This window comes from Chanodichthys erythropterus, chromosome 16 (assembly GCF_024489055.1).
Source record: "Chanodichthys erythropterus isolate Z2021 chromosome 16, ASM2448905v1, whole genome shotgun sequence".
Lineage (NCBI taxonomy): Eukaryota > Metazoa > Chordata > Actinopteri > Cypriniformes > Xenocyprididae > Chanodichthys > Chanodichthys erythropterus.
Window position 1 is genome coordinate 31,011,611 of NC_090236.1, and position 14,095 is coordinate 31,025,705.

At 35.6% G+C, this 14,095-nt stretch overlaps 1 protein-coding gene across 1 annotated transcript; it reads left to right on the forward strand.

The window, feature by feature from the left end:
- Positions 1-4,406: 4,406 nt before the first annotated feature.
- Positions 4,407-9,094, forward strand: tcea1 (transcription elongation factor A (SII), 1). The gene is made up of 10 exons (XM_067362926.1): positions 4,407-4,613; positions 5,150-5,212; positions 5,303-5,408; positions 5,895-5,994; positions 6,152-6,297; positions 6,668-6,724; positions 6,860-7,014; positions 7,119-7,265; positions 7,346-7,417; positions 8,553-9,094. The coding sequence occupies exons 1-10, from the start codon at positions 4,539-4,541 to the stop codon at positions 8,559-8,561; spliced, it is 930 nt and encodes a 309-aa protein (XP_067219027.1). The 5' UTR covers positions 4,407-4,538; the 3' UTR covers positions 8,562-9,094.
- The last annotated feature ends 5,001 nt before the right edge of the window (positions 9,095-14,095 follow it).

Here is a 14,095-nt window from a genome sequence, read left to right on the forward strand (position 1 = left end):
TCCGCACTGACTTTTTGTCCCCCATAAAGCAAGTGTTTTTGTAAATGAATGTACTCTGGGGGTCTTTCAGTTGATGATAACAAAGCAAACCCTTTAAATTATGTGATATGCTCTTTTTAATAAAGTCTTATAGGCAATTCTTACATCTACAAATACATTAGAAGAATCAGTCTGTAGTTCATTAGCAGCAACAACAACTATATTCTTCTTTCAGGTATTGTTTTGGTTTTTTCATTCCAGTCATTAACAAAATGGCTTCTTGCAGTCAACAATGAAATGGCCTCTCTTAAGGACTAAAAGAATTTGCTCAGGAAGTTTCGCTTTCCATGGACAGGTATAAGAATGCCAATACCAATGTCTATTGAACTCAACCTAAACTAAGTAGAGATAAAACAAATGACGTACATATTATACACATTAAAACAACCTGAACGATGTTTGTTGATCTGAAAAAGGACTCTGAAAAAATACTGAAACAGGTCACTAGTCCTAAAATGTACAGTATGCTGAATATCTGAAAACATTATTTTATACAGATTGCCTTGCAGTGTGGCAAAGACACCATCATTCAATTGACAAATGATGTCCCACAATAATTTTTCAATGCAGTAAACCATTGCATAGCAGCCACAAGACACAAGATGTTCTGGAAAACCACGATTCAAAAACACAAATATATAAAGCTCAAAACATCGAAATCTCCCTCTAATCTCCAGCAAATGCCATTACATAAAACAATCCATACAATGTCTCTTAAAACAAACAGCAAATTGAATAATGTGATAATTATATACTTTCTTTCGCATGTAAATTTACCAATATAAACAAAAAATATCTGGAATATGCTACTAGTTTTGATGCTACTATTTTTTTAAACACATTTGAAGCTACTCATCTTACCTTATTTCACATATTCAGGAGGCTTGAGTTGGCGAGTTGGTTGTCCATCTACTGAAGAGATTATGAACAACGCTCAAGGCTATTTTGGGACGGCAGGCATCAGTGTTGATTTGTGTAATCTTTGGTCATGGTTAAACAACATTTTAGAGAAAGAGAGTACCAAGAACACTTTCATTTTAAGCCTCCATATGTTAAACGAAATATGAAAAGAATGTTTTTAAAACTGGTTATTTGTATCATCTATATTGCCAGTAACATAATTCAGCTGTATATTTAGCCTACGAGGTGTCGAACAATGAAGTATTGATAACCATAAGCAAGTGTTATCACACAAAACATTCTTTTCAGTGAACAATTCAGTTATGCAACAACCTCCATGTAAACCTTTTGGTTGATCTCAACTGTTTATATAATATCTGGTTCTTTGTCTCATCTGGCTGTATAATCAGCAAATCGAATTGCAATTGTAATGTTTTTTTTAGAGGTTTTCACTTAAACATAACAAGACCTGAAGTATTTTTCTGCTGTGTGTGATATCCAGCAGATGGCTGAAGGTGTTTCTAATTTCTTGCAGAGATATAAGCAGATTTAAGGGCTCTGTTAATAGGGATTAGAGTGGGGTGATGTAGAGAGGTTTTATGCTGTAGCTGACTATAAGGGAAAGGGAATTCTCAGCTGGCAAAGCATATGTCTCTCAGTGGGAGCATAACTGTGACTGCGGAAGCGCAGCAGGAATATTGTGATTGCGACTGCTATACAGCAAGGCAACACCAGTTCTTAGTGCATTACATCTGGGATTATGTTAATCTTGGATCATGTTAATCAATCAGCACAGATATGGATATGAACTGCGTATAATAAGCATATAATAAACTTCTTTGTTCATTCTTTAATTTGTATTAATTTGTTTTATAATGAGACACTGATGTTTGTTCAGTATACTCAGTGGTTTCTAGTTATCTCAAGGCTCCCTGTCATGTTTCAGATAGTTTTATAGGATTTCCTTATCAGCATGGGGTGGAGATTAGTCTTGCTGTGTTTCTAGGGAAAATTCAAGCAGTTTGATTCGAGCAGAATGGTTTCACTCACTGATCAAACTCTATAACTGGTTGAGTTGCAGAGCACTATAAAGTATATTCTTGCTGTCATTACCAAAAGTGGCATAATCATTTTTGATTTTGTTGCTCATGTAGGAAACAAATTCACTGTGGAATTACGTTGTCTTGATCTCTAAGGATTAGAGGCTTGGTCACATGCAGGGCACGGAGTAAGACAAACGTGGGATTTTTATTTAGTAACAAGAAAGCACTGTCAAAGAGTGACAAAACATTTAAATTACATCAGTATATAAATTTGATTTGATTTATCAGTGAGATTTGAAACCTTGGAATAGAAATTGTAATTTTAAAAGGACAACTTTAGTATTAATTTGGTTATCTTCTTTCTCCCTTCTCTATGTTAATTAATGATGGTGCAATGACAAACCTTCCAACATGAAAGTCTGGATTTTTAAGCAAAAATGTTTCACCATGTTGAGCTTGAGATCATGACAATACTTTGTAGGCCAATCCAAAAGGCTAATTTTTAAAACTGATTGCCCGCATATTCAGCTACCCCAATAAAAGGTCACAACCCTGGACAAATATGAAGAAAGAAATTTAAAAAGTTTCTTATATGCATGTTAAAATGAATTCCCTGCCTATGGCTATTCAAGAAAACTACTGGAATAGACATTAGAGTAACATAAACAATACATGTTCTGTAGTTTCTATAATTTCTGCCTCTCATTTTTCCCTATGGGTACTTACTGGACATTCATTAATATTTTTTTATTATTATTATTTATTTTTATTTTTTTGTGGTTAGTGTGTCAGTCACCTCATTCCCAACATGTGAAGACACAACAGAAATATACCACTACATTAACATCCTTTCACCCTCTGGTCCTCTTCGTTTAGGAGTCACACTTGGCTTCTTCATGGTCAAAAATGACCGGAGCCTTAAAATGCAACTTTTTCCCTCCCTAGGAAAACCAATTAAATATATTTTTGTTCAAAAATATTTTTTGATTATTATATATAATTTGAGGGGTATTTTATAATACTATGCAATATTTATACAATTTTTATTAGCTATTTTTCCCCATTGAAAATAATGCACAATTTATTTATTTTCCAATTAAAGCAGTATTCCATGTTAAAATAGAGATCCAGGATGTAAAATTCAATTTTTTTGAAGGTAGATTAGTGCCATCTGGTGGGAGTAAAAAAAGAAAAACTTTTGTAATGCAATGTTGTAACCACTAGATTCCTATATAGTTCTATATAAAGTGGCTTATAAATTATCTAGTATTTTTAGACATGAATACTTATTTTTAAGTTGTGGATTTGGATTTATACTTAGACATTCTCAAAGATTACTTTTTTTTAGATTAGATTTTTTTGTTTGAAAAGCTGATTTAAAGTGTCAGTTTTTGCATTAATTTTACACCAGTCAAACCTGAAGAGAGGTGGACATTGTGTTACACATAACAGCAAAAATCAATAAGAATGTAACAAAAATTAACAGGTATGTTTTTATCACAGCTTAATAAATCTGAATATGATCAGATTTCAACCGCTTATTTGAGTCTTTTGGCTCAATTTTACCATATTGTTACAGCCACACCAATTCATTTGTGTGTATAATAGTGTGTGTGTCTTTGCATGTGTATAAGTGAGTTTGTGTTTGGGTGGGTGTTTCTTTTTTGTACTCTACATGTTTTAGGGTGTAACCTCTTCCTTGGTTTTCCTTTTTTTACTGCTTTGTGGCTGAATTATTGTTTTTATTTCACAATTTTGCAGAAACTTGCTCTATGTTACAGTCAGGCTAGTTGTGTGTGGGCAGGGGGTTATGGGTGGTTGTGTCTATTTTGCACTCTTGACATTTTAGAGTGTCCCCCCTTAATTGTAGTGCACTTTTTTCTGCACAGTGGCCGATTTGTAGTTTGTACCACCGAAAGTTTCTCTGAGTTTTAGTATTTCCCATTTCCCATTCATTTCCTATGGCGGTCATTTTTGACCGAAGAGGACCAGAGGGTTAAAATGCGCAACAAATAATTAATTTACAGTGCTAAATCCCCACTAACTGATTCTGAAGACAATATATTCAAGGCAGAAGAATCTAAGTACATTACCACCTCATCCGACATCAAAACCTGTAGTTGTTGTCACGTTGTCAGCGGTTGTAGTTTGAAAAACGAGCACGAGCGCACTCTAGTGTTGCACATAGAGGTTGCTGGGATCTCACCTCAGTGCTTTTAGCACAACCCCCTCCATACCATACGATTAAAACGGTTTAAGCAATGTGTATACCATTTTAGCCTCTTATGTGTGTAACTTTCATGTGATAAGCTGGAAGCAGTTCATTAATGTGTTGCGTGTTCTTATTTTTTCGATTAATGTTGCCTGGGCTTTACGTCGATGGACGCTTCTAGTCAATGGGTTGATTAGTAATGTCTGGGCTTTTCATAGAAACGCCTTCCTACCAGAGCTGCTGCGTTCGCCGCCGGTGGAGTGGTGTGTTCGTGTGTGCTTCTACGTTTTTTTTAATATATATATAGTTCGTTTAAATTTAATATTTGTCACTAATCATCAATAATGGGTAAGAAAGAAGAGGAAGAGATCATCCGGATCGCAAAGAAGATGGATAAAATGGCACAGAAGAAGAACGGGGTGAGGTGTTTTGTCATGAATGAATTCCCTGTCTCGTATAGACGAGGCTACATTGATACATTGCAAGCTAACAGCTACATATGAAGAATAACTAATTTCATAATCAGCAGCGAAACTGGCGGGCTGTTTTGTGAATAGATTTAGTGGTTAATGCTCAGGTGTGTGCAGTATATAGCGGTTTAGTTTAGTGGTTAACAAACTCGACGCTTAGCGGGAAAATTAGCAACATTAGCCTCTGTTAGCACGGATAAATACAAGGGGTTAGCGGGAGGCAGTAATGCAACTGATTTCATCTCGAAAAAAAACTAGATAAAGAGATATAAACAAGCATATTGAACACAAGATTTTACCCAGATCGTGGCAGTGAAGTGGGTAAGGTTAAGACAGTGGATAATTTGCAAAAGTTAGGCTTCAAAGCGACCACTGTTGACGTCTCCGTAAGAATGTGCGTGTACTATTGAAGTTCCCATACACTTGATTGTGTATATTAAAGTTTCATGATGAAATGCATTTAGTAAGTTGTATTTTTTTATTAGGTTGGTGCACTGGACTTACTAAAGGAACTAAAGAATATACCCATGACCCTGGAGCTTCTGCAGGTATGTTCACCCTGTTTACTGCACACCATTCTCGCTTCAGTACTGAAGTAGATGTAACGAGACCATTCCTCTGCTTTTCTTTATAAACAGTCCACGAGGATCGGGATGTCGGTCAATGCCATCCGCAAGCAGAGCACAGACGATGAAGTGACCTCACTGGCCAAGTCCTTGATCAAGTCCTGGAAGAAGTTGCTGGGTAAATAACACTGGCATTTTAATGTAAATGCATGCATAAGAACAACTATTGTAATGGTGATTTTAGGGGATGTATGAAGTTACGCTGAGGTTTATTTTATCACATTAACTATGACTATTACACTATATAAAGTATACAAAAATACTTGACTTAAAGGTGCTCTATTTCTTTAATATAAATGGCACTTGGTTTGATATTCTGTTATATAATGTGGCTTATGTGTCCAAATATATTTGAGGGGTTGTGTGTATAATATAATTGTATATGAATACATTATGTATATTACAAACTTCTCATTTAGTTATTTAACAATAATAGAGTTACTATGGGTTTTTGTTGTTGTAATACCACTAATTGCCTGTATGTGGTAGCAACTGCAGGTTTTCTTTTTGTACAGTGTCCCAGATTTTGAAGTTCTATATATGATTTCTGAACATTTGTAGCATTACACTTATGAAATGACTAAAGAGTGGCTTTGACATCCAGATGAACCTGCTGCAGATAAGAGCTCAGAGGAGAAAAAGAAGGAACGCACAACACCAGTGGTCTCGCCATCTCAAGCCAGTCCGGAGCCCAGAGAGGAAAGGTACCGACTACAAAATTGTGTTGATTCTCATTAGATTTTTATAAAATGAAATAATCATATCGCTTTTGATCTTTGGCCCTAAATAAGACTTTATAGATCTAACTCTGGCTTGCTTTTTATTCCTTTTTTTTTCTCTCTTTGCTATCTTCTCTCTCAGCTCAAGCAGTAATTCTAGCAGTAAGAGCGAGTCTGCCGATGTTACACCCAACACGTTGATAGCCACTTTCCCACGAGCACCAGGCACATCTGACTCAGTTCGTATCAAGTGCAGGGAGATGTTGTCAAGTGCTTTGCAAACAGGAGGCAAGTCATAGCAGGCAATTCTTACTAAGTAAACATACAGTGTCTTGCCAAGAATATTTAGACTTGTTACTAATTTGGAATCTTTCTGAATTACAAATCATACAATCAGACTTGAATGAATAGTGCAAAATACATGGAATATTTTGATTTAACAGTTACTCAATAATTATTAGTGATGATAATTGGTGTATTAAATATTAAATTAGTAATTTAGTTTAGTTTATGAGTGATTTTTAGAATAAAACATTAAACAGAAAAATTGAAAGCAGTTGTATTAATATATATATATATATATATATATAATATACACACTTTATTAAAATACGTTTATCATTTTCTTTTGTTTTTAATGTTTTTTTGTTTTTTTCAGATGATCACATTGCGATTGGTGCTGATTGCGATGAGCTTGGAGCTCAGATTGAAGAATATATCCTTTTCGTATTCATCCTAACAGTTATTATTGTTATAAAATGTGTATAAAGTTTAATTGTTGATGTATAAAAAAACATTAGTTCTCAGCATGATATTACATTCTACATGCATTTCCTTGACCAACTTGCACGTATTTTTTCGGAGTTCAAAAATACTGATATGAAATATAAGAATCGCGTACGAAGCCGAATCTCCAATCTTAAGGATGCAAAGAACCCCAACCTGAGAAGGAACGTGCTGTGTGGGAATGTGAGCCCAGACCGCATAGCGAAAATGACAGCGGAGGTGAGGAAACAGTGACACGGTAGCTTATTCACTTTGCCATTTTATGATCGTTATAGGAACATGTTCTCTCAGAGGGTGACAGTGTGGAAATTTAAATCCAACAGGAAATGGCAAGCGATGAGTTGAAGGAGATGCGTAAGAATCTGACCAAAGAGGCCATCAGGGATCACCAGGTGGCCACTTCTGGGGGCACCCAGACTGACCTGTTCACTTGCGGGAAGTGCAAAAAGAAGAAGTGTACATACACCCAGGTAACCATAGATAGTGTTTCAGGAATATCTGTGTAGTTGATTTTTGTATATACATTTTATGAACACAAATCTTTCTTTAGGTTCAAACTCGAAGTGCTGATGAACCGATGACAACATTCGTCTTCTGCAATGAATGTGGAAATAGGTGGAAGGTATGTGTTTGTTTTGCTGTTTTCTAGTGTTGCGCCCTTTTATTAAGGGTGGGTGGAAATCGATTCACATATGAATGACGATTTCGTCTTCTACCAATTCACAAATTTAAAAAATTGATTTTCTAAGGTGTTACACTTCTTTAACTTCTTGGTACTACTTAAAGTTATTGACACGTTAGTTAATAATCACAATAAGCCACGAAAAAGGACTTAATGCATTGCTTGCGCTGACGGACACACAGCCGATTCAGTCAATTAGTGTGTTTACTGGACCATGCAAGTGTGACAAGCTGTGAAAGATAACTGAATTCGGGATTGCATGCATCTGTGCTTACGCTGCGGCTGTGTCCATCAGCACAAGCACTGCATTGAGTCCTTTTTCACGGCTTATTGTGGTTTAATAACATTCTAACATGTCAGTAACTTATCAAACGCAGTCTATGTGCTATGCGAAAGTTAGCAGAAAATTGGATGTGTAACAATATATTAGATCCGTGCATTCATTCTTAAAGGGACAGCAGCCTCATAAACTGTTGTTTTCTGTTTCATTAATGTTAATAAAAAAAATCACTCACTGCTTTTGACTGAATCATTTTTGTGTCTTTAATATGAATCAATTTACATTTAATTCATATAGTGAAGACTATATTATTATATTTTTACAATTGATTACTTAATTTCTGTAGTATTTACTACGTTAAATAAACTTAGGCTACTGAACCTGAAAAACTTTTATTTACGTTTATTTAATTTGTTTTGTCCTATTGTTTGTAATTTCCTATTTTTAATATCAAAAATAAAATGAACTTGCCTGCCTTGCTTTATTACAGAAGACTGTCAGTCACGTGTATAATGATTGCTGTCAGCTTGAATGACGTTTGTTTTATAATATTGCGTTGACTAAAATGGGAAGAAAAAAACTTTTTCACATTTAGTTCAGTTGGATTGTTTTCTTCAAGACCTATTAAACTGTCTACCGCAGTCAAATAGAAGAAAACACAAAACTAGAACCAAATCTGTGCATTTATCGAATTGAAGTACCAAAAGATTCCCACCCCTAGCACTGATAACTTTATATTACCTACAAACATGATGCATTTAATTAACGGTGTCTCTATCAAATCTATTTCCACAGTTCTGCTGAAGTTGGGGGTTGTTCTCTTTGTTTGGAGATGTAGCTAAATTCCAGGACCACGTTTCTGTATCATTGACGACAATTCAATGGCGCACCTGATGTACAAAGGCCACAATAGATCCCATCATCTGTTTGTTTCATTATAATGGTCCACAAACTCATGTCCTGTGTTTTAACTTGACGTATAGCTAGGCCATAGGCCTTTGGACTATGATCAATGTTGTCGGATTTCTGTTTTCTTTACCATCACTTTTTATATACGTAGATAAACATTTTGACAACATTCATATTTAGATAGTTTTGCTTTGCCCTAATGAAAACTAGTCAAAACTATTTAATTTTCCTTGACAAACCTACCCATTTTTAAATAAAATGCTTTTAGCGTATTTTTGCTTTTGGTAATGGCTCAAGATTTTTTTTTTTACCTTGTTCATTTGGAAGATACTTTGAGTCTCTTTGTCACTCTTATAAATATTTATATGCATGATCTTCAAATTTTTACTGTGTACATGGCTTTTACTTTCAGGAGTAAAATGTTTTAAAGATTGATGGCGAGTGTGATTTATACATCATTTTAACAAGATGGCACATTAGAGCGATTGGTTTACTTGTCAATTCTTATTTTATTGCTCCTCATAAAATCATTTACAAGCAAATGGATAGTCTTATGGCTCATTTCCACTGAGCAGTACGGTACAGTACAGTACAGTACAGTACAATACGATTCGGGATGGTAGACCCTGATCTGGCTTGTGTTTCCACCTTCTTGCGTGAAGAAGAAAGTGACCGTAAACAACAATGGATGACATACATCAGCTTTGTTTGAGCAAAGGCTAAAGGCTGCAAGGCAAAACAGCCAAAAATACACATTGTGTTGCCATGGTATTGTTGTCATTCCCCTTGTAGCACACGCAAGTGACGATTCTCTGTCAACCAGTCAATGTCCTGCAGTGAGTAGCTCCACCCTTTTTGTACCGGTGTTGTCCGAATTCCGACCCCCACCAAATTATTGCCCCCCAATGAGGGGGGTAATAATTTGGCAGGGAGTCGAAATTCGGCACAACACCGGTACTATTGGTACTATTGCGCTACACTCTAAAAAATGTTTGGTTAAATATGGACAAACCCAGAGATTGGGTTGTTTTCACCCAGCCATTTTTTTCAACCAATTTTGGATTTATGTTTTTAGCCAGCAATGTAGTAATATAGTAAAAGGCATGTTTTCACTCACCCCCAAACAGGGGCAAATTTGTGGGGTATTTTAAGCTGAAACTTGACCAGACCAAAGACTTGCATTACATCTTGTGAAAGAGGGCATAATAGGTGCCTTTTAACCCAACCTGCTGGTTTGTTTTTAACCCAGCATTTTTTAGAGCGTAGGTACCCAACGGAAGGGTCCCAAAAAAGTGGTACAGTATGGTTCGGAATTAGGGTACCATTCACAACTTCTGACAATGGAAACGGCAAAAATTGCGTACCGTACTGAACCGTACCGCTCGGTGGAAACGAGCCATTAGAGCAAGGTCACGTTATAGGTTCTTGTCAGGTGTTGTTATTTTGAGGTTTTGCAGTTACATTTAGGCCTGGTTTCACAAACAGGGCTTAGAATAAGCCAGGATTAGGCCTTTGTTCCATAAGTAGCTTTTATAAACATGCCTTAGGAAAAAAATATTACTGGTGTGAATCTTGAGACAAAACAATGGCAGTGACATATTTTAAGATTTATTAGTGCAAGTTGCTTTAAGACAGTTCAAACATGCATTTTAGTCTAGGAATAGCTTAACCCTTTTTTGTGAAACCAGGGATATATGTAAAGATCCTTATAAGATTTAATGATGACAGAATTTGACTTTTAAACAATCAAATTAAAAACTCATTAATGCTAAAGAACTTTAGGCTTCTTTTGGATATTTTTGGATTTTTATGTGTGATAGGGATCTTGATTCATTTTTTTACCCATCCATAAAATCTCAAATTGATTTTGATTTAGATTTTTATTGGTTACACTTCATTTTAAGGTAGCTGTGTAATTTAAGGTAACAGTGTAATACATTTATGTACCGAGTAGTAATTATTAACTACATGTATACTTACTATAGAGTTAGGGTTAAGATTAAGGTTAGTTGCATGCAATTATGCATAATTTATTGTTAGAGTAACTACATGTATTGTGTAATAAGGACACTGTAAAATAAAGTGTTAACATTTTAAGTTTTTTAAACAGATTATATAGTTATTTGGTAGAGGCCATGTTTGCTCTTTTTATGTGAGGTCAGTTTCTCACAAATAAAACTAGGAAGATCAAAATCTTCACTTTACGAGCAATTCACCATTAACAAATTGATAATGATACGATAATGTCGTAAAGAAAAAAGCATATCTGATCAGTCATGGCAATGTTACTTTTGACGTCAGCAATCAATACAAAGTGGATAGTACTTGCCATTTGCAGGCAGATGACATGTCGCTCAGTTTTGTGAATTTCTATCGCTCTCTTCTCAAATGATTTTGCCATAATACCCACTGCCGCCTTGATGTCCTAACAAGCCCCTTGCATTAGCAATGTCTCATCTGAATAACAAACAACCCTTTGGTGGTTGTTCTTGACGTCCTTTTGTGCATATGGAAAGCAGGAGGTGATGGTTTATCTCGTCCTTAGACCACTGCATCTTTGCTCATCATTTACAGTAGTTTAAGATGTTAAGGAGAGAAGCTCACCCATTCTTTAATGGGAAAAGATGTTTACATTATGAATGTTCTTTGTGAATACACAAACTTTGCTCTTAAAAAAGGGCTAAATGGGGAAGACGCTTGCTTCTAGGTTCTTTTGTGAGGTTCCCAGGTGCATCCTCTCCAGAGCAGAGAGAGTGAGTGGGCAGCACTGTTACACTCCATTGTAAATAGAGACCAAACAGAAACCCCTGGGGCTATGCGGAACATTTTGATTCATTATTTACATGGTAAATGGCAAATAAAGGCCAAAATAATGCCATTTCTGTATATATATTATATTATTATTTACAAATAGTTTTGCTTTAGACAAATAAGGACGCTGCATTTTTATATAATTTTATTTTAGGAATTTTCTGGCTGAGTGAGAAAGGCGAAAGGGCCTAAGAAAAGAAACTGGATGAATTCGAACCCGAGTTCACAAGTTCATACACGACATATACGTCAGTTCACTATTCCGCAGCTTTGACAACAATCACGCATGTTAAAATTATTGTGCTTTATTGTATCTTAAAGATTCCAAATGCCCACAAATCATTATTTTTCTCAATTCAATAAAACAAAAAAAACTAATGTGATTACTGTAAACATTCACATATTATTAATCAAAAAAAGTATTATAATCTTTATGTAAACTGATTGGAAAATAACACTTTTTTTGTATACTTTACAGAACAACAACAAAAAAGATAGAAAGAAAAAAAGATTTATAGGCAGTATAACTCCAAACCATTGGCTTAGATTGTGTTTGAGGTTGATCTATGTGGTGAATCCATCAGCTCAAATTGCACATATCAATTGCACATTTCATATTAAGTTAGTCAAAGACAAGTAGAAGCACCACCATGAAATACATGTTGGTAAAAGTATGTCTGGACTCAGATCAACAATCATAATGAATTGTCCCTGACTAACCGACAAACAGACCTAAAGGGTTAGTTAACCCAAAAATGAAATTTCCGTCATTAAGTACTCACCCTCATGTCGCTCCAAACCCGAAAGACCACCATTCATCTTCAGAACACAAATTAAGATATTTTTGATGAGATCCAAGAGTTTTTTTTTATCCCCCAAAGAAAGCAGCGTAATTACCATCATTCAAGGTCCGGAAAAGTAGTAAAGACGTCGTTAAAATAGTCAACCTTAATGACAGAAATGTAATTTTTGGGTGAACTAGCCCTTTAAATGTGCGACTTCAGTACTTGACAAAGCCAATGGTGTTTTTCACTCCAAAACCAGAGGCAAATTAAGTGCAATAGTTCAATTCAGAAGTCACCGTGCAGGACAAGTCATCTCATGAATTGATCAAAGGCCCAGAGTCTACGTACTGTATGTGGCAAGAGTTTAAATCAACTATTGCCAAAAAGAGATGCCACAAAATTGAATGTCAAGGCACTTCCCCGAGTGAGGATCTTGTCTTTGAGCGACACGAAAGTCAGGCAACAAAGTATTTCACAGAACTAAAAAATATATTAAGAACTTGGCAGCTCCAATTCTAGTCAGTTGTATTGGAGAGAAAGCTAATCTCACACAGTTTTACTGGACTCGGCTACTTTGGTGTCATCTACTTATGAGGGTCCTAGCAATAAAACCTGCACCTTTCCATTCAGGGCTCATTAGATCTAAAACACATTTGATACTGAATCTCTTCTATTAGAGGTCATTCGTAAAAATATTAGTACCTCTACATACTATAAACAAATGAGGCTTTTGGCGACTTTGTGTTGAGTACATGCAAGAAATAGTTGCCATGTCCAACCATCTCTTAGCTCTCATTTTGGATGAAGCATGGGAATAAATTAATGCAATGATACAGAAAAAAAAACACTTAAAGATGAATGATATTTCTGTAAATAAATTCTTGATATGTTCTAGCAGTACAAAAAGCATAGCAATGTCTGAGATATGCTATTTGATTTTAAATACTGATTTTTTTTTTATCCATTATAATATCTTTTTCTTATCCATGACATTTTTACATGTTTTACTTTTTTAAATCTAATATATTTCCCCCTTAAGCCCTGTGCATACTTCGTTTCTTTATGTTTACGCTAGTGTACGCGCACAGTCGAACGCACAAGGTATACTTCGATGCAATGGCAGGTTCGATGCATACGCAGTTTTGAGCAATCTCTCGCCACGAGTTGCATCCCATGTAAACATCTTTGTATTCTTTCATGCTAGAGTTGTACAAATGAGGGTACTTTCTAATCTCTTCGCACAATCTCTGCTCTATGTAGGCCTCCATTGTCGCTGTAGCTTGCATGTGTTCCGGTCTGTTCTGTTTATGCTAGTTTTTCTTTGACTACCTTGTGAATCGACCCCACCAGGGCACGTTTGCCACCGTGTGGATAAACTAATCACTGCAAAATAATTAAATGCGCATGTGCGGTTACAAAAATCCTGCGGTGCGCGTACTCTTCTGATGACGAAATTCGCGTCACGCGCACTGTACGCTAACCCTCGCATACGCGTAAAAAGTGAACTATAATTTGGGCTTTATCATAATTATCACTTGATTTATGAATTATTTCTGATAATTGTGATTTCTCATTGGAGATGCCAAGTCATTTTAACAGGGAGTAGTTAGAAAAGTAGCTGAAACAATACTGTGTACAATAGGGAGTCCCGCGAGTAGAGCTAAAGTGTTGCCTTGACTTGAGCTTTGATTCTCATACGCATTTTCATAAACGGGCAATACTTCTTACCCATAATTCCCTTTTCTTTAAATATTGTAACACGAGAAAAAAGGTCGAAGAAATGTAATACAAATTCATAAATATATCTACTGTATATACTGTCTATAGCCCACA